The sequence below is a fragment of the Nelumbo nucifera genome, chromosome 8, assembly GCF_055504915.1.
Source record: "Nelumbo nucifera cultivar China Antique chromosome 8, China Antique-T2T, whole genome shotgun sequence".
Lineage (NCBI taxonomy): Eukaryota > Viridiplantae > Streptophyta > Magnoliopsida > Proteales > Nelumbonaceae > Nelumbo > Nelumbo nucifera.
This window is the reverse complement of record NC_142656.1, coordinates 22,538,734-22,566,326: the sequence shown is the minus strand read 5'-3', so window position 1 is coordinate 22,566,326 and position 27,593 is coordinate 22,538,734. Positions and strand designations below refer to the sequence as shown.

General features: G+C 38.8%; 1 protein-coding gene across 3 annotated transcripts; it reads right to left on the bottom strand.

Moving 5' to 3' along the window:
- Window positions 1–5,198: 5,198 nt before the first annotated feature.
- On the bottom strand, window positions 5,199–18,244 carry LOC104609107 (pentatricopeptide (PPR) repeat-containing protein). 3 transcript variants are annotated; one of them, XM_088893629.1, is made up of 5 exons: window positions 15,733–18,244; window positions 12,703–12,773; window positions 12,502–12,603; window positions 12,077–12,153; window positions 5,199–9,300 (listed from the first exon to the last, which is right to left on the bottom strand). In XM_088893629.1, the coding sequence occupies exons 1-2, from the start codon at window positions 18,185–18,187 to the stop codon at window positions 12,751–12,753; spliced, it is 2,478 nt and encodes an 825-aa protein (XP_088749755.1). In that variant the 5' UTR covers window positions 18,188–18,244; the 3' UTR covers window positions 5,199–9,300; window positions 12,077–12,153; window positions 12,502–12,603; window positions 12,703–12,750. The 3 variants fall into 3 exon arrangements, with proteins under 3 accessions (XP_088749755.1, XP_019055293.1, XP_019055294.1); XM_019199748.2 differs by having other exon boundaries at window positions 5,200–9,300; window positions 15,630–18,244; XM_019199749.2 differs by lacking the exon at window positions 5,199–9,300 and adding an exon at window positions 10,255–11,774 and having other exon boundaries at window positions 15,630–18,244.
- Window positions 18,245–27,593: the final 9,349 nt, after the last annotated feature.

Below are 27,593 nucleotides of genomic sequence, written 5' to 3'. Positions count from 1 at the left end.
CTATTCTGACAGAGATAGGGGTCTATTTCGCTTCCCTCTATCCTTCATGTTCCCAAATTGAACACTAATTTGTTATCTATTAGTAGTTTGATTAAGAACCTGAATTGCTCAGTATTTTTTTCTCCTGGTCATTGTATTTTGTAGGATCTGGATTCAAAAAGGACGATTGGGAGTGGTCATGAAATGAATGACATTTACCTCCTGGATGTGCTTCCTCCTCATCAGAGTCATCATGTCAACAGGGATAGTGAGTGAGGGTATGTGGGTCAAATTATGCTTTGGCATAATCGTTTAGGCCATTTACCTTTTTTCTTCTTTGAGTCTTTTGTTTCCAAAACTTTTTGAGTCTGTTAGTTTGTCAAGTCTGGAGTGTGAAGGTTGTCAACTTGGAAAGCATTGTAGACATTCATTTAAACCTAGTAATAAAAGGTGTTATTCTTCTTTTGATGTTATTCATTCTGATGTGTGGGGACCTTACCATGTTTCTTATATGGGAGGCTATCGACATTTTCTCTTATTTGTGGATGATCACGATACTCTTAGATTTACCTGATGAAATCCCGCGATGAAGTACCATCCTTGGTGAGGCAATTTCATCAGATGATAGTAACACGGTTTGGAATAAGAATAAAGGTGTTCAAATCAGACAATGCCAGGGAATATTTTGAAAAACACATTGCCTCATATCTGTTAGAATATGGTGTTGTCCATCAGAGCAGTTGTCCCTACAGTCCATAGCAGAATGGTGTTGCAGAAAGGAAGAGCAGATACATTGTTGAAATTGCAAGAAGCATGATGATCACATCTACAGTTCTAGTTCGGTTTTGGGGTGATGCCGTTCTCACAGTAGTATATCTGATTAACAAGGTGCCCTCCCATATACTTGGATTTAGCACCCCATTCAATCTCCTTTTTCTTGAGGGGGAGATGGTTCATATTCCTCTCAGGGTGTTTGGGTGTGTCTGCTTTGCACATATCCTTGGTCCTCTCAGGGTGTTTCAGTCTCCTTTCCAGAAAATCAAAAAGGGTACTACTGTTATGATCCGGTCTTTGGGAGCCGGTATGTTACAATGGATGTCACATTTTTGAATCCACATACTTCTTCTCAAACAATCCTTCTCAGGGGGAGTGTTTTGGGGAAGTGAGTCAGCAGTATATTCCTCTCCTAGTTTCAGTCCCTGTGTCTACTCCTGTGCTTGACCCACCTGTGTCACCTACCTTACCACCTCCTTTGCGTCCTGCTTCTCAGCATTACTCATGACAAAGACTTCACAGGGAGGTTGACTCCACTACAACAGAACTCACATCACTTCCTGTTGGTTCTTTGGAGACTCCAGATTCAGCTGACATAGATTCAGGTATTGCTCTCGATCCCGCTATTGTTTTAGTTCCCATTGATTCTACTAACCCTATTACAGATAACCTCGATCTTCCTATTGCTCTTAGAAAAAGGAAGATAATGTGCACTGCTCATTGTATTTCACAGTACTTATCCTACAGTAGGCTTTCTCCTTTCTACCATGCTTTTCTTTCCTCTCTTGATTTTGTGTCTATACCCAAGGGTGTTAGTGAGGCTCTCTCCAAACCTAAGTGGAATACAGCTATGCAGGAAGAGATGGAAACTTTGATTAAGAATAGGACATGGGACATTGTGGATCTACCAGAGGGCAAGGAGACAGTTGGATGCAGATGGGTTTACACTGTAAAATATAAGGCAGATGGAAGTATAGAAAGGTACAAGGCAAGACTTGTTGCAAAAGGATACACACAGACATATGGCATTGATTACTTAGAGACTTTTGCACCAGTTGCAAAGATGACATTTGTTCGGATACTTCTTTCTCTTGCTGCCACATACTCTTGGCCCTTGTTTCAACTTGATGTGAAGAATGTTTTTCTAAATGGGGATCTGCAAGGGGAAGTGTATATGGATCTTCCTGTTGGCTTCTATAGTGATGCTGAAAAGGAAAAGCTATGCAGGCTTAAGAAGTCACTTTATAGCTTAAAACAATCTCCCAGAGCATGGTTTGATAGATTCAAAAAGGCCTTGATTGCTTTTGGCTACACTCAGGCTCAATCCGATCATACCTTGTTTGGGAAGCGAAGGGGATCTTCAGTGTCAATCCTAATTGTTTATGTGGATGATATTGTTGTCACGGGGAATGACCTAAGTGAGATTGATTGTCTGAAAAGGAATCTACATAAAGAATTTGAAATTAAGGATCTTGGAGAACTGAGATACTTCTTAGGCATTGAAGTTGCAAGATCAAAACATGAAATTTTTATCTCTCAAAGGAAGTATGTCTTGGATCTTCTTCAAGAAACAGGGAAGCTTGGAACGAAAGCAATAAGTACCCCTATTGATCAGAACCATAAAATCAATGCATTAGAAGGTGAGCCAGTAAAGGACATTGGGAGATATCAGAGACTTGGGGGTCGGCTGCTATACTTGTGTATGATAAGACTAGACATTTCCTATGCAATAAGTGTGGTAAGTCAATACATGCATGCTCCACGAGTCCAGCATTGGGAGGTAGTTGACAAGATTCTTGCTTATCTAAATGGACACCCGGGCAAAGGCATATTGTTTACTGATCATGAACAGTTGAAACTAGAGGCTTACACAGATGCAGATTGGGTAGGGTGCCTTGATGACAGGAGATCAACTTCAGGAGTGTGCACCCTTATTGGGGTTGGGGTTAACCTTGTCTCGTGGAAGAGTAAAAACAAACAGTGGTGGCAAGATCAAGTGCTGAAGCTGAATACAGGGCCATGGCACATGGAGTTTCAAAATTTCTCTGGATCTGTTCCCTATTAGAAGAAATTGGTGTACAGGCAGAAGAACCTACGATGTACTGTGATAACCAGGCAGCAATTAACATTGCCCATAACCCAATCCAGCATGACCGAACTAAGCACATTGAAGTGGATAGACATTTTATCCGAGAAAGAGTGACTTCTGGAGAAGTTTGTCTTCCATACATTGCTTCTGATTTGCAGCTTGCTGATGTTATCACAAAAAGTGTTGCAAAGAACAACCTGGAGCATGATCTATGCAAGTTGAGAATGTGTGGCATTTACTCCCAACTTGAGGGGGAGTGTTGAGTTGGGCCTAGTTGTTTTTATTCTTATTTTTAGTTATTTAGTTAGGAAATTGTTGGGCTTTAGGCCCATTAGCTTATGTTTTTAAGTTGTGACTGTTCAGCAACTTTAGTAGCTGCCCTACTAAGGGCATTATTGTAATATCTCATCCTTTAAGTTAAGTATAAATTATAATGAGGGGTTGGCGGCTAGGGTTAATCTATGAATCCTGTTTGACTTCCTACTCTTTTCTTCTCCTCTTTTCTTCTCTATTGCTGAAATCTTCATCTTCTTCTTCTTTCCCTTCACAAGGAATTCAACTAAATCTGCAATCAATTATTTCTATTAAGGTTATCATATTCTCAAACTGTATTCCAAGATAACCAGATAAGAGATTAAAATGGCAGAAAAATGGGGGCAAGGAAAATGCAGAAAACACAGAAAGAAAGGTGGGTGCTTTAAATAAATGGAAGAAACAGCAAAGTGCAATAATCCAACAACCAGAGAGAGATTGTAATTATTTAGTTCATAGTTGTTTAATTTTATAATGAGAAAAATCAGAGACATAGGGTGGGTGGTAGTCTAGTTGGTACTTGGTAGGTGGATCTGAAGGTGGGTTTGACCTTTGAATTGAAAGTTTGTTTTTTTTGATAGATAACAAGAAGATTTTATTAAAAAAGAAAAGTTGAATACAAACTAGAGGCAGGTGATAAGATAACACCTCTTGGCCCACCAACTACTTTGTCTAACCGCCTACAACAAAGAAGAAACCAAGAAAGAGAAACATGAGAAAGCACAAAGACAGCAAGCACTACACCAGCCAATCAGATCCTAAGTGCAGATCAATCTTCCACCTCATCAAACTTTTTTCGACCCCCTTCCTCATCCCAAAGTTCTTCCCCTAACTCTTCTGGAACCTTTCTCATGCTTTTTAGCTTCTTCTTTTTCTCCATAGTTTCAAAAGCTCTTCTAGCAAACTCCTCCCCTCCTAAAAAGAGCAAACCCAAAGACTTGCTGGTTTCCACCTCTCTATCAACTAGAGTCTTCAAGTCCACTCCTTTTAGCTCTGTTGCCTTATCCCCCACCATTACTTGACTCACTTTAGTACAAACCTCTTTCGAGATAACATCGGATCGATTTGTTTTTTCTAAACCGTTATGCCCTTTCGATTCCGTCCTTTGGGACTCCACCATAGGGGAAACCTTTCCAGACCCTTCAGAAGAGAGAGATGACTTGAGACACGAGTTCTCAAGACTCGGGGAGTTATTTTTAATCCCTTTTCTTCTGTAAATTCTTTTATACTTATTGGTCGGTCCGGCTCCCAACAAACCATCTTTCAGTCTTGAAAATACCTTCGTAACATGAAACATGTTAAGCTTGTTTGAACCTCTGGTATTCTTAGGAATTTTCGAAACCTCACCACTTCTAGCCAACCTCTTCTCCTTATCCCTATGATCCAAATCCAATCCCAGTTTTCCAATAACCACTTCAGAAACCTCATAATCGACACCATTCCTAAATAACTTATCTTGGAGGTTCGAAGCAATCCACTTCTCTCCCTCAATTTCTAAAGAGCCACTTCCTACTGCAATGGTGGCTCCTTCCTCCCCTTTCTTGATTTCGGTGGTTGAAGTAGAAAAGTTTGGATGACCTGTTTTGATATGAAAACTGTAAAAGAAAGAAGGAAAGAGAAGAGAAGGTTTTTGCAGAGAAAGAAAGAGAAGAGAGATAAAAGAGAATGGGAGAAGCCAAAATTAGGTATGGCCGCCCCCTTTCACTAGATTATATACTCACAAATAAAAAAGAGTACAAAGACAAGTATGCTTACTCTCTTATCAAGTTGTAGGAGTCTCTTTAATCACCTTAATGGTTCCTCAATTACTTTTACTCCGAGATCTGGTAACGATGTAGCTCACCACATAGCCAAATTTGCTCTTACTTGTCTCTCTACTCAAACCTGGTCGTCTGCTCCTGAGTTTATTTCTTATGTATTGATCAAGGATGTAACTGAGATTGAAAGTTGAATGAAGTTGACTAAGGGCTTTCAAAAAAAAAAAAAATCACATGTTAATCGTAGTTCACTAATAGAATAACAGTTCTGAAAAAAGCAATGCCAAATTATGACCAGGCTTAAGCTTTTCCTATGTAAACTTTCCTGTTTATCTATTCAAGTTCCCACTTCATTTCATTAGGTCACTCTTCTGTATGGTAGAGTCTTCCTCATGCAGGATCATCAAATGTTCTTTCTGGTGTAACATCTTGGTGACGACAGATTAATGCATCAAAAATTCCAGGAATTAATTCATCATCGGGGGATTTACTAAAGAAAATTTTCCAAGTGCATGGAAAATTGGAAATCTCAAACTCTAAAATGTGTTTAAGATGAAAGCAAAGAGAACAAAACAGTGTTGTTTTGGTTATTAAAATGCTTGTCAACAGCGGTCTAATTTGAAGTATTACACTTGTTGGAAGTAGAATCTCCTGCGAGGACTAACTCATTCCAGGGTGACCCAATTAGCTCCATATAAAAATAGAAGTAGGCAACTCTTTCTAGTATGAGAGTAGGGACAAACAGAAGAGTCTAGGTTACATGGATGGTAGGCTTTAAATCCAGGCTTATCTTGTTGGGGTAGGTTAGAATCTGATACGAGGAACTAAGTTGGGTAGCTTTATCTGTCTCTAGATTGGTTCATAAAATGAATACAAAGGTAGAGTAGTTAAGAACATGCTTCCCTATGACATTCTAACAAAAAAAAGAAACTATCCTTTTTCATACCCCTTTCAGTTGTCATTGTTTTGATCAATCACATGAAATGTTCTAGGCAACAGGAATGGATTAAAATTTGTTGTGAATATTTTGACATATCTACTTTCAGCTAGATCTTACAAATGCTGAAAATATAATCACATCAATTTTTTTTTTGGTAATAGTTGATATAGAGATTACATTTAGATGAAGCTTTTAAATGGCAATTATTAAATTTTCGCTGATTACATGTCACAATAACGAGGAAAAAATACACATTAAGGAAAACTTTTTTAAACAATCTTGGCAGCTTTTGATAAATAGGTGAAAAGCAGTATCTTTTTTCTTTTATATCAGGTAATAACTATGAAGCTTTAATTTTAAGGACTTGATTTCCAACTTTTATGGTAGTTAGCATACCAGCCACCTCTTGTCACAGCATCTTTGTCAAAGGAAAGCCCCCAGTCTTGTCTGTACCCTTCCCATGTACGATTGAATTATCTTTAAACCAACCCACAAAATCATGAAAGTAATTCAAATAGTGATGTAAGATTTAGTCAATAAATCCAGACTCCATAAATTTTGAAAATGATGTTTACATGTGCATGTGTTTCAATAAATCCAGACTCAATTTGAGCCAGGTTGGATCAGGTTGAGGTCAACCCAAGCCCAGACTAAGGCAATGGAACCTTATCTCAATCCAAGCCCAACCTGACCCAAGTAACCCCAATTCTCGTTATCAGGTTGGGTTGGGTTAGCCTGATAGATGTGTGAAAAAAACACTCAATACTATTTTTTCCTGAAATGACTTTAAGTCTCATAAAACTATAATTATGTTTCAATAATGCTTCAAGATATAAATAGAGCATAATAATTTATACGTTATACATATATATATATATATATATTAATAAAATATAACACATTATATAAGGAGTCAGGTGCCTGAGGCCTCAACCCTACCCAACTCATCCTAAATTGGGTCGGATTGAACTTTATATTCATCAACTTGATTTCAAAACACCCCACCCGGGCCACCCCAATGGAGCCCAAATTAGAGCTCAGCTAGTTGGGTTTCAGTTTGACCCAAACCAAATTTGCACCCTACATGCTTTGAATAAGACTTGAATCCTAAGACATGTTTTGAATGATCATCCGATATGACAAAAAGTGAATTTCACCTGGTTTCTGGGTTAAATAACGATTGGTGAATAAAGCGCAATGGGAAAACAAATTATTGTTGGGATGGTTGTATCCCACCAAGAGGTTTCTGTTTGGCCAAATTAGGTGTCTCCTTGTTATATATCAAATGATGGATCAGTCTCTTAATCTTTTTTTCTCTTTCAAGTTGGCAATACAAACTGGCAACCTTATATTCCACAGACATCTCACATTTAACGAAAGGAAATGCTACACAACCATCAAAGGGTTCCAAAGGAAAAATAAATGGTTCTCAAATGCTTCAGGACCCAAAAACAAAAAATAAAAATAAAAATAAAAAAGAGAACCTTAGTATAAGAAACTGCATTGGAGATTTCAGACACCTATACAGTTTGGCATCCTTTTCTTTTTCATTTTGGCGTTATACAGTTTGAAAGAGGTCACTGGTTGGTGCAATGGTGAAATCTCAGGCCGGCAAGAATGCAGATTCACTTCTAAGAGCAAAAAATTGCCAAGGTCAGGCCCATATCCAGTCCAGCCCTGCCAAGATCCTGGATATGGGATTGACATTGGGTTTTGGCATCTTTTCAAAACAGTAACCTACTTATTGCACAAAAAGTGAAGTATCACCAAACATTTCTCATTTAGCCTCTGAATTTTTAGTTGATTCATAGTAGTAAAGGTCCTTTTCCCATCTATTTTCAGTTGGATTCAACACCTAGAGCTTCTTGTATCCTACCATAAGGATAATATAATGATATTCCCTCCTTTTTTTTTTTATCAATAACAACAGATTTCATTAAATAGTAGTAAACTTTCATAGAAGAGGAGCTAAGGTATCTTAACTCCCCAAAAGTTGGGAATGCACCCAAACTGATAGAAACAACAATTACAATTGAGCCTAGAACCCAGAAACCCTATTAACCCCTTGCCTAGCTAATCCATCAGCAAAGGAATTTGCATCTCTTTACCCAAGTACACTGAACTTCCATATTTTTATCAGCCATTTGGACTTTCTCTTTTCATTACTGTAGCTCTACATCTTAGAAGTGTCTTCTTTTAGCAAGTCCACTACAATCACAGAATCTCCCTCTATAATCAATTTCTTGACATTTAGATCTTTAGCCCTTTGCACCCCTTCCAAAACTGCTAACACTTCAGCCCTCAAAGAGCCCCACTCCAATTAGGCTAGAGAACAACCTTTCTCATCTCTTAACACCCCTCAATACCCGAAGGCCCTGAATTCCCCATGCTATTGCCATCAAAATTCAGTTTGATAAAACCAGGAGGTGGAGGGTTCCATGTGAGATTCAAGGTTTTCTTAATTGACACTGACCTAGCAATTTCTTTCCATTTTCTTAACATATCATCTGTTGAAAATTTTGTGAATTCATCCATTGTTTTCAGCCAATGTATTACTCTTATATGAATCACTTCTAGCATAGTTTCCAAACATCTCTCCTTTTCTGAAAAGATCCTTGAATTTATTTTTTCCCATATTGTCCAATAAACAGCAATTCTCACACATCTCCACATGATTCTTGATTTTTTTGTTGGGCAATCAAGAGAAGAAGAGGAAAACAAGCTTTGCACATTTGTTGGGAAAATCCACCTACACCCAAACAAAGAAGCAAACCATTCCCAAATATTTTTTGCCAAAACACAAGATATTAGTAAGTGGTAACCAGACTCACCAATGTAGAGATAAACAGCTATTGGGTCTTTTTCTTTGAAGTAAATCATCTGTGTTAATTCTTTCCAGGAAAGCTTCCCAACAAAAACTCCCAACCCTCAGAGGTATAGGTTGACACCACACTTCCTTAACAGGGAATGGCAAGCCAATAGGAATTTCCGGTTGTATTAGGGCTTTAAAGAAGAAGGCACAAGTAAAGGATCCAGAAGGAGACAAAGTCCAAATCCTACTATCTGTTTTTGTACGCTCCAAGAAAACCCCATCAAGAATGGACAAGAGAGTTGAGGTACTATTCAATTCTGTATCCCTAAGTGCTCTTCTTAAAGCCAAGTTCCAACTAAACCCAGAATTTGAATTTGAGGGAACAAGGAATGTAGCGATTGGTTCATTTTTTAAGGTGGACATTACAAAAAGGGCTGGAAATTGGTCTTTCAAAGGAGACTCCCCAACCTAAACATTTATAACGATGAATTTCAAGTATAACGAGTAGATGCAAAACCTTTATCAAAGGAACATGAGGAAGCTGAATGGATGTAGGATAGCAACCAGGATTAGCAACTAGCCATGCATTCCGAATTTCTTCTCTTATAATTTCTGTCAAACCATAAATAGCTTCTTTCTGCATCCAGATAAGCAAAATAGATTAGTTTAATTCATACCTCTTCACAAAAACAAAAGGGGGAACAGAAAAAAAAAAGCAAGAAAATAGTTAAACATATACTAAATTAATACATGTCAAGCATGAAGAGACCAACTATGCATATCAATCAACTCTGCCCAAGATAAATATCTAATGTGCAGATCATGAGAGAATAAGAAATATGAATTACATAGATAGCCTGAGGAAAATATTATTTTCTGCAAAGCCCTTGTAATCTTTTATTATCGATTAAATCACTTTTAACATATCTATTTTTTTAATAAATGGTTGCAAATTATCAAAAAAAAATGGTTGTCTAGAAGATGCAAATACCTATAGGGAAAATGAAGACTTAGTAAACCAAAACTAGGAAAAAATAATCACAGCGGAAACCAAAAAATTCTAGTTGATCTCATTCTCAGAATTCCTTCTATGAACAACTTTTCCAGCTACATTGAACTATCTTGGATTACTATATTGTACAAGTAGTTCAATAGCATATACTTAAATTAAGACAATAATTCCTGAACAATGAAAATATGTATTGAAACTCTGAAAGAAATGAACCAATTATCATTTTCTAACAGAAATCTTGAAATTTTTAAGCAGAATTTGGAATAATTGTTTGTAATTGTGATAAAGAACAGGAGAGAATCCTTAGGAAACAATCTCTTGGAGGTGCAACAGTCCAAGGTTTCCATGAGAAAAGAAAGATATTCTAAACAACAGCCAACCCACCTAATGATTCTCTTCATGCATGCTAACCCATCTCTTGATCTCTGTTTCCCCCTGAAAATTTATATCTTTTTTACTACATTTATCAACAGAATTTGGGGAATGGCTGCACTATAGATCTGCAGATCTGGTTATCTGGTTCAATATCCTATTGTAAGACAGTAAGCATGAGTTTCAAGGAAAAGAGTAAGTCCTCACCAACTAGACAATGAGAACGATGGAAAGAATACTTCACAACATTGCAAACACAGCGAGGCTAATTCGTGAGGCAAGAACATCCCGCGAGGCAAGGCGAAAAAGTACATGCAAGCCACCTCATGAGGCAACATAAGACCAGGTTCGCGAGTCACATCACCAAATCACAATCCGTCCTGCGAGGTGAGGCAAGAAGGTATTCGCGACCTGCCCTGCAAGGCAGCATAGGACCAGATTCATGAGTCCCAGTCACCCCGTCGGCAATCTGTCCTGTGAGGCGAGACAAGAAGGCATTCACGGCCCATCTTGAGAGGCAACAGGCGACCAAGTCCACAAGTCACATCGCCAAATTGTGATATGCCTGGTAATAATCGCCTCGCCAAATGATCAAATCGTGCTCCACAAGGAACCACCTTGTGAAAACACTCCTCACATAAATAAGACGACCTGTCTTGAAGAGTTACACCTACTCCGTAAGTCTCATAAGATGCTGCATGGATCATGAGACAAGACAAGACAAGACAAGCAAAACAGGGAGTACGACGAAGATCACGCTCAGGGTTATCAGACACGTGACCAGTACCCCAGGGAAACCATGACTTGCTGGAGTTCGGCTTCAGTCAGAACGAAGCCCATTCGAGCAACCTTTACTGCCATGCATTGAGAATATCTCCGTACTTGTGTGCTTTATTTCATGGGGAGATATTCTCAATGCAAGATTGTAAAGGCTGGTGTGGGCACAGGTTTGCCCTGATGGAAGCTGATCTTGACTTGCTGTACCTGAGTACCGTAGTGACACGTATCGCTCCCTAAGATCCAAGAACGTGCTCTAACCACTTTGTGATCCCAAAGGACACATGTCTTTAATGGAGAAATAAACGGGATCTGCCCCCTGGTGCTGTAAAGAATATTTTGGAAATCCATCTTCATACAAGGAATACTTGTTCTCTTCCCCAACTATAAATAGAAGGGCTAGTTTCTACATCAGGGACTCCAGTCAGTCAAAAACACAAGAACCATCATCTTTCCCTACTTTCAAGACTCTAAGTCCATCCTTATCTCTGTTGGCTTACAGCTGGATCTGTTTCCTTACACTACACTGATCGAAGAATATTCTAGAATCCTGGTCCCGTGCATGAAACCTTGTTCCCTTGTACGTCTATAAATAGAGGAACCAGTTCCGGCATCATGGTCTCCAAATTCTAGTCCATTTTGAGGTTAATCCCTGGCATCACCCTTCCTGCTTCCAAGACTCTTGAGTTGATCCTTATCCCTTTTGGCTTACACCTATATGTGAAAGGTATGCTGATAACAAATTCCCAATCATGCAATTATGTGTAAATACTAAGTAAGCATAACCATCCCTGAAATCGATAAAGGTGACAATGCATGAGAAACCCTCAACCTTTGCTTGACCACTCCTCCCCCCATCTTTTAATCAAATTCAGTCTCTCAAAAGCCTCCTTGCTCTCCTTTATCATCAATGCCCATTTTGTAGAATGGACACTCTCACTCCCTCTTCCCTGAACATGCATTGCAAGCAAATAAGCAGAAATGAAAAAAAAAAAATCTTAACATAATCAATTAGATTTCAATATTTCAACCAAAGGTACTTTAGCAGAGGGTGAATTCCTGTTTAGGACTGTCCATCCTTCAAGTCCAAGTTGGGTACCAAAACTATTATTCTAATCTATAAATACAAAAAAGAAACGTAGTAGAATCCTTTGTCTTTCAGTTTAGATTACAAATGAGTAGAATTCCAACTTGATCCAATTTATAAAAAGCAAAAACCATTGAATTCTAGATCAAAATTCTAATAGTTTACCTGAAGTCTGTGTTCAGCTGCTTACAGGTGAAAAATCTCAATGTTAAAAAGATCTCCACTTTGGATGAACAATCCTCCTGTGAAGAGGAAGAATAAAATGAATAAGATCTCAATATTAAAAAAAAAAAGAAAAAAAGATGCTCTTCACTTCAATGCCATGAGAAGTCATAATTAAATGCTATGAAAACCTTTTTACTTAATACTGTGAAATCCTTTGTACTTCCAAGGTATTTTGATGATAATTTTTAAAATGTAAGGGAAAAGGAAAAATCAACTTTTAAAACCCAAAATTGGAGACCAAAGGAATGTTGAAAGAGAAACATCATTAGAGAAGCAATTAACATTTTCAGAAAAGCAACTCATTCCAGAAACACAGACTAAAACTACTTCCAATAGTCAAATACACAATGTATCCCAAATTATACCCAAACTACAAAGACACCCTGCGATCAGAGCTTTGGAATGCCAACATAAAGACCAGACCAGGACTTCAATTAGTTTATCAAATTCTACATGAAACTCCATCTCTGCAAGAACCACAAAAACGATTAAACACAGAGATATCATAACATAATACCAAAATTACTAATCAAAAAAAAAATACTGATCTGGAAAAATGTCCAAACCTGTATATTAAATCTTTTGTCGCTGAAACCAAATGCAAACTTCAACTGTTAACTAAGGACTGAGGCACTATCTGTTGAAGGCAACAGTGGTTTAAACCCGGTATACAATCAATTAAGTCCCAATAGGCATAGTTGCAGAGGAATGAAAATAACTTAATAGTCAAAAACAGAAAATTAGTACCAAAAATCATGAGAATCCCAAGCTCAAAGCAATGTTAAAAAAAAAAAAAAAAATTAATGATCATACTAGTAGAACTCAAAAAGTAGATCCAAACTCTACAACAATAAGAAAGAAAAGAAAAAATAAAATAAAATAAAATAAACTCAGTTTAGGAATACTAATCTTGAAAATAAATGCCCAAACCTGTATGTTAAATCCTTTGTCACTGACTGAGAGAAGACAGATGAGAGAGTGAGCGAAATCTAGAGTTTACTTCGATTATGACAATGTTAAGAGGAAGATCAATATCGGGGATTTAAGGAGAAGAGAAGGGCTGATAAAAAACATATAGATAGAGAGGATGAGGGTTTTTAAGAGAGTTTATGGAGGAGAGAATGAGGGCAAGAGCAAGAGAGGAGAGGAGAGGAGAGGAGAGATGAGGCATGAGGATTTTCAAGAGAGAAAGAGTGAACATAGGAGCAGCCACGTCTCTCATTTAGATACCATTTCCAGTGTGCTCAGGCAGCCACATCGCCCCACTCCCCACTTGTCCTGCACCTATGTGCTACTGAACCATATGACACCATTCCCACTCGAAACAACCAGATACCAGACACCCCCTTGGTGACTCTAGAGGCTTGGAAATTGGTTAACCAGCCCTTTTGTATATACTTGAGAGAGGAAGAGAGGTGGAAAGTGGAATTACCTTTCAACGGTATAAACATTAATGGAGTCATAGATGTCATTAGAGCAAGCAAATTACAGAGCTGAGGCTACCCCTTTATCTCTTCTGTTCTTTCCATCCCAAAATCTAGTCAGCTATCATCTTTATCCCTACTCTGATTTGGATATTTCAGATCCAAATCAGGTAGATGGTATATGGGGAAATATAGGAATGGCAACGGGGCGGGGTCGGGGTGGAGCACCCCCTCCCCGTCCCCGCCCCGAAGTCAAGATACTTTGCCCTGTCCCCAGTGGCGGGGTGGGTTCGGGGCGGGGCATCCACTCCCCGTCGAGGACAGGTAATCCCCAAATTTTCCCTGCTCCAAGGCAAACTTCTTAAAAATTATTTATTTTGTGGACAATTTACACATATAATATAGGAATTTGGGGGTATTTTAGGAATTGAACTATAATACTTTGGGGTACTTCAAAAATGGAATTATGGGATTCTAGAATTTTAAAATTTTAGGAAAAACTTAGAGATATTTTAAATATCAATATTAAACCTAGAGATATTTTATCAATTTTACCTTCGGGTTCGGGGTGGGTCCGGGGAATTATATACAAAACCCATCCCCGCCTCGTCCCCGTTTTGGATCGGGGAAAACCTGCCCTGTTCGGGGCGGGGTGGGGCCCTGGTTTTACGGGGGACAGGTTCGGAATTAAATCCCTGTCCCCAACCCCAATTCCCGTTAGGGATATTGTCCTCCATCCCTGACCCCCAATGGGGACGGGTTCCCCATGGGGACCCAAATCTCCAAATTTTTTTAGTTAACAGTATTTTTAAAAATTTTTAAATATAAATAATATTTTAAATATATTTTGATATATATAATACAAATAATATCATTTATATATAATAACATATATTTAATATGAATAATATTTAATATATATAATCAGGGAAAGGGCAGGGCAGGGCAGGGACCTCATTCCAGGTCCCTGACCCCACCGGATCAGGGAAGTCAGGTACCCCGTCAGGGATGGGGAAAATTGCCATCCCTATGGGGAAATCTGGTTCCTCCGAGGGTTAAAGCTTTTGCTTGGTTTGTGACCATGAACAGCTTACTGACTGTGGAACATCTGAAATCTAGGGGCTTCAGCATGGCTTAAATGTGTTTCCTCTGTAAAGAAAAGGAGGAAACTGTTGGTCATCTATTATTCTTCTCGTGCAAGATTGCTATGTTCAGGCTAACAAACTTTCAGCCTGGATCTTCTGCAGAAATTTTTTCTACATGGCCAAAGTTAAGAGGAAGTAAGAAAGAAAGAACGATCTGGAGCTGTATCTCGTTTGCAATATGCTAGAACATATGGAAGGAAAGAAATAGAAGAATCTTTGAAGACGAATATCAGAACCTGGACATTGATCAAAAAATCATTGGAACATGGGCAAGATTGTGGCAGCTGTCAGCAATTTAGTTGCAGACTGGGTTCTGTTATCTCCAGAATTAAATCAAGTTTCTAGGGAAGATTTGGGAGACAAATTGGGAGATATTCTGGGATTTCAACTTTGTAACTTGGATAGTTTATTTTAATTCTGTTCCCTAGTTTTTCTTTTTCCTTTTTTCTTTTTTTTTTTTTTTTGTTATGCTTGTGGGTGATGCCTTATCACCTGCTAGACTGTATGTTTTTTCTCTTCTTCAATGAAATTCCATTTTACCATTAAAAAAAAAATCCCTACTCTGCCTACTCTCTAGACAATATCTCCTTGCTTTGCCCACTCCCTGAACAATCTCTTTCTCATAAATTCCATTTAGAAAAGCAGTTGTAGATTCAAAAAAATTCTTTTTGGCATGGTGTCGTTTTTTTGTGGATACTGATTATCTGAACTGTTTGGTGAGTCATAGGTCCATATGTTACACCTGGCCACTAAAATAGGTAATCTTTCAAATTATAAAATAAGTTGTGCTTACTATAAGTCATTAATGATTTATGAATACTACAGCATCCCCCTCTAAGGCTAATGCAAATATATGCCCTTTACAATCAGAAAAGAAACTCTGAAGCACTGAAAAACCATATAGTTTTTTCCCCAATTATGTACCTATTCCTACTATCCAGTGATACATATTTGCAACGAGAGCTTATGCACAAAGAGAAGCATTGAAACACCTATATCTCTGCAGCCACAGGTAGAGCCTCATTACCACTTGACTCATTCTCTTTCATTTCAAAGTAAAGATGCTCAGCCTCTTGCAATCTACCCTCGTTCATGAGTCCATTTATAAGTTCATTGCAAGTACTGGCATTGGGACGAAAACCATTCTCACGCATTTCTATATACCAAAGATAGGCGCCACTAAAATCATTTAGCTTGCAGTGCCCCTCAACAAGTATGTTATAAGAAAAAGCACCAAGAACAAAACCTTTGGCCTTCATATCATCAACAATATTGTTTGCTTCCTGCACCCTTCCCTCCCTAAGATGCGCTATTATGAGGCTATTGTAGGTCATTTTATCAGGATTGTTCCCACTATCTACCATCTCTTGGTGAAGCGCAAATGCTTTCTGGATGTCTCCATACTTTGCATGACAATGAATTAGTGCATTATAAACAACTCGATCAGGAGCCAGATTATTAGACAACATTTCCTGATGTAACTTCTCCACTTCTTGCACTGCTCCTTCTTTGCCAACCCCACTGATTAGAACATGATAAGTACCTAAGTTAGGTTTAACACTTTGCTTCTTCATATCTTCATACAAATCCCGAGCTTTTTGAGCATTCCCCAGATGAAAATGCCCATCAATTAGGGAATTATATGTAATCACATCAAGACTAAAACCTTTACTTTCGATTGTTTTTTTATTGCTCAATCGTTTACCTTGAATTATACGAGCCCATTCTTCAGCTTCCAACACTTTTCCTTCCTTACAAAGCCTATTTATCAGGGAGTTGTATGTTACAATAGTAGGGGAAATACCACTTGTTGCCAATTCATTGAACAACCTTTCAGCATCTTTGAACTTGCCCATTTTACAGCGGCCATCAATAAGCATATTATAAATATTTACAGTTGGAGAAACTCCTATAATTTCCATACTTCTGAGGCATCTTTCAGCTTCATCAAGCTTACCATCCTTGCACAAACCATTTATGAGAGAACCAAAGCTCATGGCATTGGGTTTGAGCCCTTGTTCTTCCATAACTTCAAGAATCTGATAACACCTCTCGAACTGACAAATCCGGCCATATCCATTAATTAAGATGTTATAAGTCTCTAAATTTGGGGAAACTCCCTTCCTCTCCATATCCCTCACCAATTCCTCTGCTCTGGTTATATCCTTCATCTCACAGAACCCATTGATAATAGGATTAAATGTCATGCAGCTGAGCCTCAAGCCAAGTACTTCCATTTGTTCCATCATTGAAATAGCTTTGTCCCCATAACCAGAACGACAATATCCGTCTATAACCGTATTACATATTACCTCAGTCAAAGGGAATCCAGTCTTCCTCAGATTGTCTATAACCTCCTCCGCCTCTTTGATCTTGCCTGCCTTGCAAAGGCCATTTAATAGAACACTATAAGTGTAATCATTGAACCGGACCCCTTTACCAATCGTCTCTCTGTAGAGAGCCAACATAGCACCAACACGACTGCACCTAAAATACCCCTCAAAGAGAATGCTATACGTAAAAGCATCCGGATCAAACCCATGAGTTTTCATCTCTTCCAGCAAATGCCTTGCCCCCTCCATCCGTTGATTCCGACAAAGCCCATTAAGCAAAGTATTGAAGGTAACAAGGTTTGGAGAGGGACCCTCCTTTTGCATCAGCTCTCTTACCTTAAAAGCCTCGTCCAGATCTCCTACCTTGCAGTATCCATCAATAAGTGTGTTGTACGTAACATGAGTAGCCAAAACTTTCCTACTCGGCAATTCGACAAACAGTTTTCTTGCTTCTTCCATTCGTTTTTCTTTACATAGCCCAGAAATCACCACATTGTACGTGAACGAATTCAGCCTTACCCGTTTCTTCTTCATAAAATCCATCAACTCAAGAGCTCTATTCAAGTCCCGCGATTTCACAGCTGACTGGATGGCTTTGTTGTAAGTAAAAGTATCGGGACGAATTCCATAATGGGCAGCTTCCGAAAACAGATTTAGGGTTTCATGGAACTTTTGAACGCTAACCAGGGTTTCTAATAAGCGATTGAAGGATGCAAGTGAGGGACAGATAACATCTTTCTTCATTAATGCTAGAAGCTCCATGGCTTCGGTGGGCATTTTGGATTCTGCACATACTAACAAGAGGAGATCACAGAGGGAGGGTTTCAGAGAAGGGGAGGTAGAGAAGAGATGGAAGATATCAGAAGGGGACGTCGAAGTGGCCTTAGAGAGAAGAATGGATTTAAGTAGGGTACAAGCGGAATCCAAATGACCTTGCTGTACAAGAGCTTGAAGTTTTCTTACTTGTTCATGGCAGTTTAGTTCCTTCACTTCGTGGTTCTTTGTGTGCGTATCTTGACCATCTCCATATGGTTCTGGCTTCCCTGTTACGGAGTTGGAACTGAGAAATCTAGAAGGCAAAGCGGATTTTCTGGTTTTGCTCTGGGGAAGGAGAGTGCGCGAGGTCAGACTGCTGAACCACTTCGCCATTTGGGAGGAGTGTTCATGAGTGGTTTGAATTCTTACAATCTCAATTCTCAAGTCGAGTTTGTTATTCTGTATGGCCGAAATAGGATCGAATTCGGATTGGATTTGTCAAAATCCGGAATCCGAATTCGAACCGGAGATCTATGGTCGGATTCGGATTTAATTCCACTTCTTTTTTTAAGAAAGAAATAAATTTAAAAAAGAAAAGTAATCAATTTTTAATTTATTTATATAATAAATAGAGAAAAATATGATATATTAAATTTATATACAACTATATATTTGTATATTTATAAATAATTTTATATAAATTTTATACATTAAAATCAATATATGTATATAAAATAATTAGACTTGGATTTTAAAAAGGATTGGATGGGACTAAAACTGAATCGGATCTGATTAGGGTGTAAATTGTAAAATTCGAATTCAATCGGATTATTTTAATGGACCACCCGAATCCAAAATAATTGGATCGGATTTCAAATTCATGGAATCCATTCGCAACCCTTATTAAACGGGAAAAACTTTAGTTGTTGGGGGCTAACAATCTATTCGATAGAATTTATGGGAATGCCAGGTTACCCTGAGAATGGGTAGGCTCCAATAGCATAGGCTATTGAGACAATTTCTAGGCTGGGCACATTCTAGGCGGTTCATCTATTCATGCCCATGCTTTGGTTTTTAGTAAAAATAAATTAAGATGTAATTACTAATTTACCCACTCTCAAGAAAATGTGGCATTCCCAAAAATTCTTACCGTGGCTTCATATATTTTCTCAATTGGTGTGGAGCGTTATCATTGGTTCCACAACCTATTGAACAGCCACCCCGTTCAGCGAGTCAGAACTCCACAAAAACATGTCAATAATAACCAATAATAGGATCTTCAATGGAGATGAGGTGCCCTAAAGTTGTGAGTGAAACACAATAGTAATGGAATTTTGTAATTGGATCAAATTTGAATCAGCACCCTAGCATTTGAAACCTTTTTGAGAAGCTCTCCAACAAACATCAATAGCAATGGAAGTAAGAGGAAACACACATGTCTGAAGTGGGAGAGAGAAACTCACACACGGGTGCTGGAGCTATTCAACAAGGCCCCGTACGGCACTCGATGTGGTTGAGTAAGCCTACGATTGTAAGCAACAACACACAAAATGCAACAAGAATGCACACGAATTAGTCAAAAGGCACTTTATATTGCATAAATTGATGGCAAGCACAAGCACACAGTATAGTGTCGAGGATATCTCGTGCTTAACCTTTACATGCTATTGATTCACACGACTACCTACCTCCCCTCAAAGAGTACTTTAAGCTTTTAGGGGAGTGACATAAAGAAACATCAAAATAATGAAAAATCATACTATGGAATTGCAATAATGCCATCGACAATCCCCCAATACAAAATACATGCAATACCCCACCCGAGAAACACTTAGACACTCGGATGGCATGCTGTGGGCGTGAAGATGGCACTTGATGGTGCAGAAAAATGGTCACTTATGACATTCTACCCCACTCAATTCGGTCTTCGTCCTCGAAGATCACCTTCATCTTGTTACTTGAATTTCTGGTTGGTGAAGGAGGGTTCTTTAGTTGCTCTATCTCTTCCAAGGCATAAGGTGGGTTACACTACTAGCTAAGGGAAAGGTTGGTGCAAAAGTTTAATTTGGATTAAGAGGGAGTTGGACATAGAGGGGTGTTTCCCAAGGTTCTCTCCTCACAAGGCTACTATATGAGTTGGATGAAGGCCGAGTGTCGGAGTGGATCCTATTGGCTGTGGGTGGCACTCTCTTCCCATCGTGGTAGGTAAGGTTGGTGTTGGAGTAGGCCTTGGGTCTTCTCTTGTGCCCATGAAAAGCATGCACAAATGGCTTCTACTGCTGTTGCTAGTGCTGTGGCAATGTTGGTGCTGGCACTGACTTCTTCCTAGAGTCATTGCAATCACTTCTGGTTGCAGTAGTGGTGGTTGTTGTTGTAGATCTCTTTGCAATCCCTTGATGTTGAGGTGGGTGCTGGAGATGCATGGATGAGACTTGCTTCTTCTTTGTATTGGTCGTGGCGATCATGTTGACCATGCAAGGTGATTACTCGTCCAAGATCATTAGTGTCAAGGTGAGGCATCGGTGTCATTTTTGCCTATACCATGAAGTCCATTCCGAGGACAACATCGAAGTAATCCATGTGAACAACGGAGAGGTCAATCTCCCCATCCCAGGTGTCGAGTTGTAGTTTAACTTGGTGAGCCATGTCTTCAATAGGTTTGGCACCTGTGTTAACAACTTTGAGCCAGCCTGGCTCTTTGGAGATGGCCAAATTAAGTCTCTTGGCCTCTGTAATGGATATGAAATTGTGAGTGGCTCCCATGTCAACTAGGGCCCTAGTTGGCCTCCCGCCAAGGCTTATATCAACGTACCTCAGTCCTCTCTTAATTGAGGCGAGTTGTTTGTAGGTAGCCCCTTTTCTTCATAATGTCATTGAAAAGTTGTAAGGAGCCCACTCTTGGCACTTGTGTACTTCGCTCTCCATCACTCTTCTTGTCATCATTCAACTTGGCAATGAAGGCATTTAGCTTCTCCCGCTTTGGGCACTCTCTTGTCAGGTGTTCCTCCCCACAAATGTAGCATGTAGGCGGCCGGGTTGGTCTTCCTTGGTACTTGTTGTTGTAGGAGATGTAACTTCCCTGTGGCTGTTTTCCCTTCTAGTACTATGTTGGTTGGTTGTAGTGGGGCTGCTTCTCTCTCAGGGGACTTGGTGGTCTAACTCCCCCACTCAAATTTGGAGCATATGGGTTGGATGGTCTGCTTCTTTCATCATCTGACAATCTCATCTCCCCTAACTGTTCAGCTAAGGCCATGGTTGAAGCAAGGTCCTGGGCATTCTGTCATTAGAGCTCTAACTCAGCCCAAGGCTTTAGACCGTCCATTAAGTTGAATTGTAGGTCCTTGTCTGACATGTCGATGACCTCTAATGTGAAAGCTGAGAATTCCTTCACATACTCGTGGAGCAAATCACCATGCTTGAGGGTCTTCATCCTTTGGCGGGCAAGGAACTCCACGTTCTCTGGATAAGACTATCTCTTCAACTCCCGCTTAAATTTGACCCATGTATGTAAGGTGCATGTACAGTGTTCCAGGTCGACACATTTTCTATGCCACCACAACATAGATATATCAGTCAAATACATAGTGGTTGTACGTACCTTAGTCATTTCATCATCCACATTGGCTACGGCTAAGTATTGTTACATTTGCCACGGGAAATTGTTGAGCTCTCTTGCATCATGAGTGCCCGAATAAGGAGTTGGCTCCTGAATCTTGACGTAGGAAGGAGAGAGCGGTATTGAGGTGCTGGCCAAGTTGGCCATTGCTCTTTTCATGATGGTGCACTCCCCCTTGATTTCATTAAGTTGAGCTTGGACATCAGCGGAGGTGTTTAGGGTAGACTTCAAAGCTGCATGTTCAGTCTTCATCTCATTTAATTCAGCCTGAATGGCCATTGATGTGGAGATGGTTCTTCTCCACGTTGCCTATTCTCTCTTCATCTCGTCGAGCTAGGCTTGAAAACTGTCAAGCTTGTCTTGGACATGCGGGTTGGATGAGCTTCCTTCTTGTTGGCGCGTGGTGCTACAAATTTCCTTGAGCGTGCCATTGAGTATGTTGTGAACTTCATCCACGACCCCGCTTAGGCAGCCTTCCACTTTCACTAGTATACTCTCCATGGCTTCCATGTTTTGATGGAGCTCGTCTGCCTGATCTCGCATCTCACCTACAGTGGCTTCGCAACGTAGCATGTGCAAGTCAACGACTGCATGTTTGTTAGTAGATTTCTCACATTTGCTAGGCTTTGGTGCCTTGTCCTTGCCAATGTCGCAGTGGGTGCATCGTCGGGCTCATGGGATGTGGAGAGTCCATGCTCGATCTCCTCCATGATGTCCCTATTGTGCTTCATAGTGTAGCTCGCGTCATGGGTCGAATGGCTAGGAATGAGCTCCTACTCTAATACTAACTGTCATGAGGCTATTCAACGAGTCCCCGTGCAACACTCAATGTAGTTGAGTAACCTACAAATGCAAGCAACAATACACAAAAGGCAACAAGATTGTATATGAATTAATCAAAAGGCACTTTATATTGCATAAATTGGTGGCAAGCACAAACACACAGTTTAGTGTTGAGGGGATCTCATGCTTAACCTTTACACACTACTAATTCACTTGACAACCTACCTCCCCTCAAAGAGTACATTAAGCTTTTGGGGGAGTGACATAAAGAAACATCAAAATAATGAAAAATCATACTATAGAATTATAATAATGCCATTGGCAATCCCCCATACGGAATACATGCAATACCCCACCCAAGACACACTTAGAAACTTGGATGGCACTTAATGGCATGGCAAAATGGTCGTTTGTGACACGGGGGAGGAAGAGCAACATTATATAATTGCAATCACCTCCCCTAAATTTTCTAACATAGTTGTAAGTAGACCCCCTTTATTAGAATTCTTTAAAAAAGGCATAAAACATCCAAAATACCAATACTATTACTTTTGACCAAAATGTTTATTTTCCAAATTTCCTCATATGAATCACTAGCCCAAGTCATTCCAATATCTTTTCTAAAATTCATTTATTTTCTAACCCTTCATATTAATCAACCAAAGGTGAAGTCGTAGCTTTAAATTCTCTATTTTTGTTGTTTATAAAGTTTATATTGTTTTTTTTTTTCTAAAAACTAGCTTTGGTAGTAATTGCATGGATATTTTGGACATTTTTGTGCTTTTTATAAGAGGATTCTATTATAGGGACTTTACTTGCAACTGTGTCAAGAAGTTTAAGAGATGTGATTGTAATTACAAAACTTCAGGTGTGGGTTTTGGAATTGATCAAAAACTTCAAGGGAGGTTTTAGCAATTTACCCTAATATATATGGTTAAAAATTTTCATTATAAATTGAATTTTTGTATATAAAACCTTCATTGATTTACAATACCTATTATACAAGTTTAGAAGATAAAACTTATTTAATCTCATTGCAATAATAATTCATTAAGGGGTTAGAAATGATTGAGAAAACAACAACAGAAACAAAAAGATACATCATAGAGGAAAATAACATGAGAAGAAACAAGAAAAGACAACAAAGACAAAGAAAAAAAGAAAAAAAAAAACTAACTAAACAACATCCTAGACTGACAATAAAATAGAAGACAAACATCGAGGAATTGCTAACCAACACTTGAACCGATTAGTTAGTCCAAATTTTGTTGTAGCATGAGCTACAACATTTGCTTCTGGGAGGCACTTACAAAATTTAAAAGTTTTTTCAACTGATAAAGCTTTAATTTCTTCACAAATGAAAATAATCTCAATAAGAACAATGCTTAGGAAACCCAAAAGACTATCAACTAAAATAGAACAGTTAGATTCAAAGATCATTGAATTCAAATCGTTCTCAATTGCAAAAAAAAAAATATATATACTGCTTTCAAAAGAGCTTTTGCTTTAGTCACGAGGGGAGAACATGCAGCAACATGGCCAAAACGAGATCCCTAAACATATCCATCTGCATTTTGAACCACAAAACCAAAAGAAGCCCTCTACATGTTGCAAAAACCTCCATTAGTATTTATCTTCATCCATCTTCAATTGGAGGGATCCAAAAAGATTGGGCCAACTTCTTTTCAACTTTTGAATAGTTTCCCAATTTTTGAAGCCAAAATTGAGATTTCTCTGCTATTGACCTGTGAATAGAAAATAAAACAGTATAGGGATTTATTTCGATATTTTCAAAAACAAAAGTATTATTGTCTTTCCAAATTTCCCACAAAGCAAAAGCAATGATTGCAATTTGATCCAAGTTATTTTTCTCAAGAGATGTAATACTGCTTTTGAACCACTCCTCAAAGCCACTGAGGTTTCTTGCAAATTCTGGGTTTACTCACAAACTTGATCCAAGCCACACACATCTAGCCTTATCACATAGCAACGAGGTCTGTAGAACTGATTTTGGCTCTTTTTTACATCTGTTACAGATGCCAAAGGATACAATATTTCTCTTGAACAAGTTTTCTCTAGTTGGCACTGCATTCAACATACATTTCTAAAGAAAGAGTTTTATTTTTGGCTCTATAGGCAAACCCCATATTTGTTTCCAAACAACTATGTCCATAATAGATGAGGGGGGATTTGTGTCAACACTCTTGGTCGAATAGAGAAAAGAACAAGAATAATCTTAGAGGTGTCAAGAATGAATGACTCACACCTCAAAGAGTCTCTTATATATTAAAAGATATGTACAATTACAAGAATGCCCATACAGGGCTAAAAGAGAAAAAAAAGAATAAGATGTAAAAGTAATATACAATAGGGACTATACTAATAAGGTACATCAAGTTATAGAGTCTCCAAACCCCCCTCTCAAACTGATGCCTTGACATAAGCATCCTTTTGTCTATAAGAAAGAGATGTCGAACTCTAGTCATAGATTTGGTGAAAATATCAACAATTTGCATGTCTGATGCTACATGAGGAAGCGATATAGACCCAGTAGTGAAGAGATCTCGGATAAAGTGGCAATCCACCTCAATGTGCTTGGTTCTCTAATGGAAGACAAGGTTAAATGCAATTTTGATAGCACTCGTATTGTCAGCATAGAGAGGAATAGGAGTAGGAACCTGAATGCCAAGATCCATAAAGAGAGATTGTAACCAAACAATCTCACTACAAACCGAAGACATGGCCCTATACTTTGCTTCAATGGAACACTTGGAGACTGTTTGTTGTTTCTTATACTTCCAAGAGATGAGTGAATCACCCATAAAAACACACCACTCAGAAGTGGACCTACGAGTGTCTGAACAACCAGTCCAATCTGCATCACCATATGCTCTCAACCGAATAGGAGAGGAGGAGAAGAACAGTCCTTGGGAAGTTGTATTTCTAACATATCGAATGATGCGATGAACAATAGTCATATGAGGTTGACGATGAGCAAAAACAAATTAACTAACAACCTGAACATCATGAGAAATATCAGGCCGAGTCATAGTGAGATAAATGAGGGACCCCACAAGCTAGCGATATAAGGCAGCATAAGGAAATAATGGACCTTCATATTTAGATAGCTTAAGATTTAACTCCATAGGTGTATCAACATGCTTTTCATCATTAACAACAAGTTTAACAAGGTCAGAGGCATACTTCTGTTTACAAACAAAATACCATCGATCACTGCGATGTACTTCTAGTCCTAGGAAATATGTGAGAGGGCCCAAGTCCTTCATGGGAAAGGAATTATGAAGTAATTGTTTCAATTCACGAATGCCTTCAACATCATTCCCAATCAACAACATGTCATCAACATATAATAGGAGAATGGTAATACCCTGAGGTCATCACCTAACAAAAAAAGAGTGATCAGAAGAACTCTAGCTATATTTAGCGGCAACTACAACATCGCGGAAACATTCAAACCATGCCCAGGGAGCTTGTTTTAAACCATATAGAGATTTTTTGAGGCGACATACTAAAGAAGGATCACTGTAGTATCCAGGAGGAGGTTTCATGTAGACCGTCTCCTTCAACTGACCATGAAAAAAGGCATTCTTCACATCAAGCTGGCATATGGTCCAAGACTAAGCAGTAGACACTACTAAAAGAACACGGACTGTGGTGATCTTTGCAACAGGAGCAAAGGTTTCTTCATAATCAATACCATACTCCTGACTATATCCTTGGGAAACTAAACGTGCTGATTGAGAGAAATATGTGATTTACCAACTCATAAGACGTCTTCTTCATGAACAAGGAGGTATCTTATGCTAATTGAGGCAATCCTTAAAACTACAAACTAGAAACTGAGTATAGGGTTAAGGAGAGCTTGAGAGAATCCTTCGATCTAGAGAGAAAAACTTAAATCACAGGCTGAAAAAAAAGGTTGCAATCCAAAAATGGAAATTATATAGTGATGCCGCCCCAAGAAAAAGATCAGTATTCCTTCGAAAACTTCACCAAATCAGATGTTGTTTGTAAGTGTAATAGATCAGGTCTAGGCGACACCAAATCTGAAGTCCAAAGCTGTTGCAATCCAAAAAAAGGAAACTGTACAATGTTGCCGCCCCAAGAAAAAGATCAGAACTCCTTCGAAAATTTCATCAAATCAAATGTTGTTTGTAGGTGGAATAGATCAGGTCTAGGCGACACTAGATTTGAACTCCAAAACTGTTGCAGTCCAAAAAAGGAAACTGTACAGTGTTGCCGCCCCGAGAAGAAGATCATAACTCCTTTGGAAACTTCACCAAATCAAATGCTATTTGTAGGGAGAATAGATCAGGTCTAAGCGACACCAGATCTGAAGTTTAGCCTCAAACCAATGTCTCCCAAGAGAGATCTAAAGAAATCTCTCCTATTGGTTGCGCAAAGAAGAAAGAACAATAAATGGTTGATCAAGACAACCCTAATACAACAGGCTTACTGCTTCTAGTAAGGTTCAAGAGAGCGAGAGAATAGATCAGAGAGCAACCCACTCTGATACCATGTCAATACTCTTGGCTGAATAAAAAAAAGAACAAGAATAATCTTAGAGGTGTCAAGAATGAATGGCCCCCACCTCAAAGAGTCTCTTATATATTAAAGGATATGTACAATTACAAGAATGCCCATACAGGGCTGAAAGAGAAAAGAAGAAAGGCTAGGAAATAGGCTGATTTGACAATAAACTTGCCATTCTTGCTCCCAACCCAAATTAGTTTATCCTCCCACAATAAATGAGAGAGGTCAATGTCCATAATTTTTTGAGCTACAAATGGGAGGAATATATTCAAGATTTTCCTTCTATTCCAACGCCTATTTTCCTAGTCAATGAGATCTTCAACCATAAGATTCTGGTCCCCTTCGTTCCTGGATCCCATTTGCCTGAACCTTTCAAGTCTAGGAATCCAAGGGTCCTCCCAAACTCTCACCCTGTCCCCTTTGCTGACTTTCCACATAATACCTCTTTCAAGGATATTCTTACCTTTCAAAACACTTCTCTAACCCCATGAGGGTCTACTTCTTAATTTTGCCTGTAGAAAATGGGTATCTAGAAAATATTTTGCCTTTAGCCTTTAGAAGCTTTGCCTAGAGACTACTTGAATCTTCATAAAGTCTCCAAGCTAATTTTTCAAGCAAAGCCAAGTTGAAAGAGTGAGGGTCTTTGAAGCCAAGACCACATTAGATTTATTTTTACAAATTTGGTTCCACTGAGTCCACTTTACTTTCTTTTTTCCTTCCTTATCTCCCCACCAAAATTTCCTCTACGCTTTTGAGATAGAACTGCAAGTCTCTTGTTGAATTACAAAGTTTGACATACAATAGGTTGGAAGGGCTGTAAGGACTGACTTTAGAAGGACATATTTT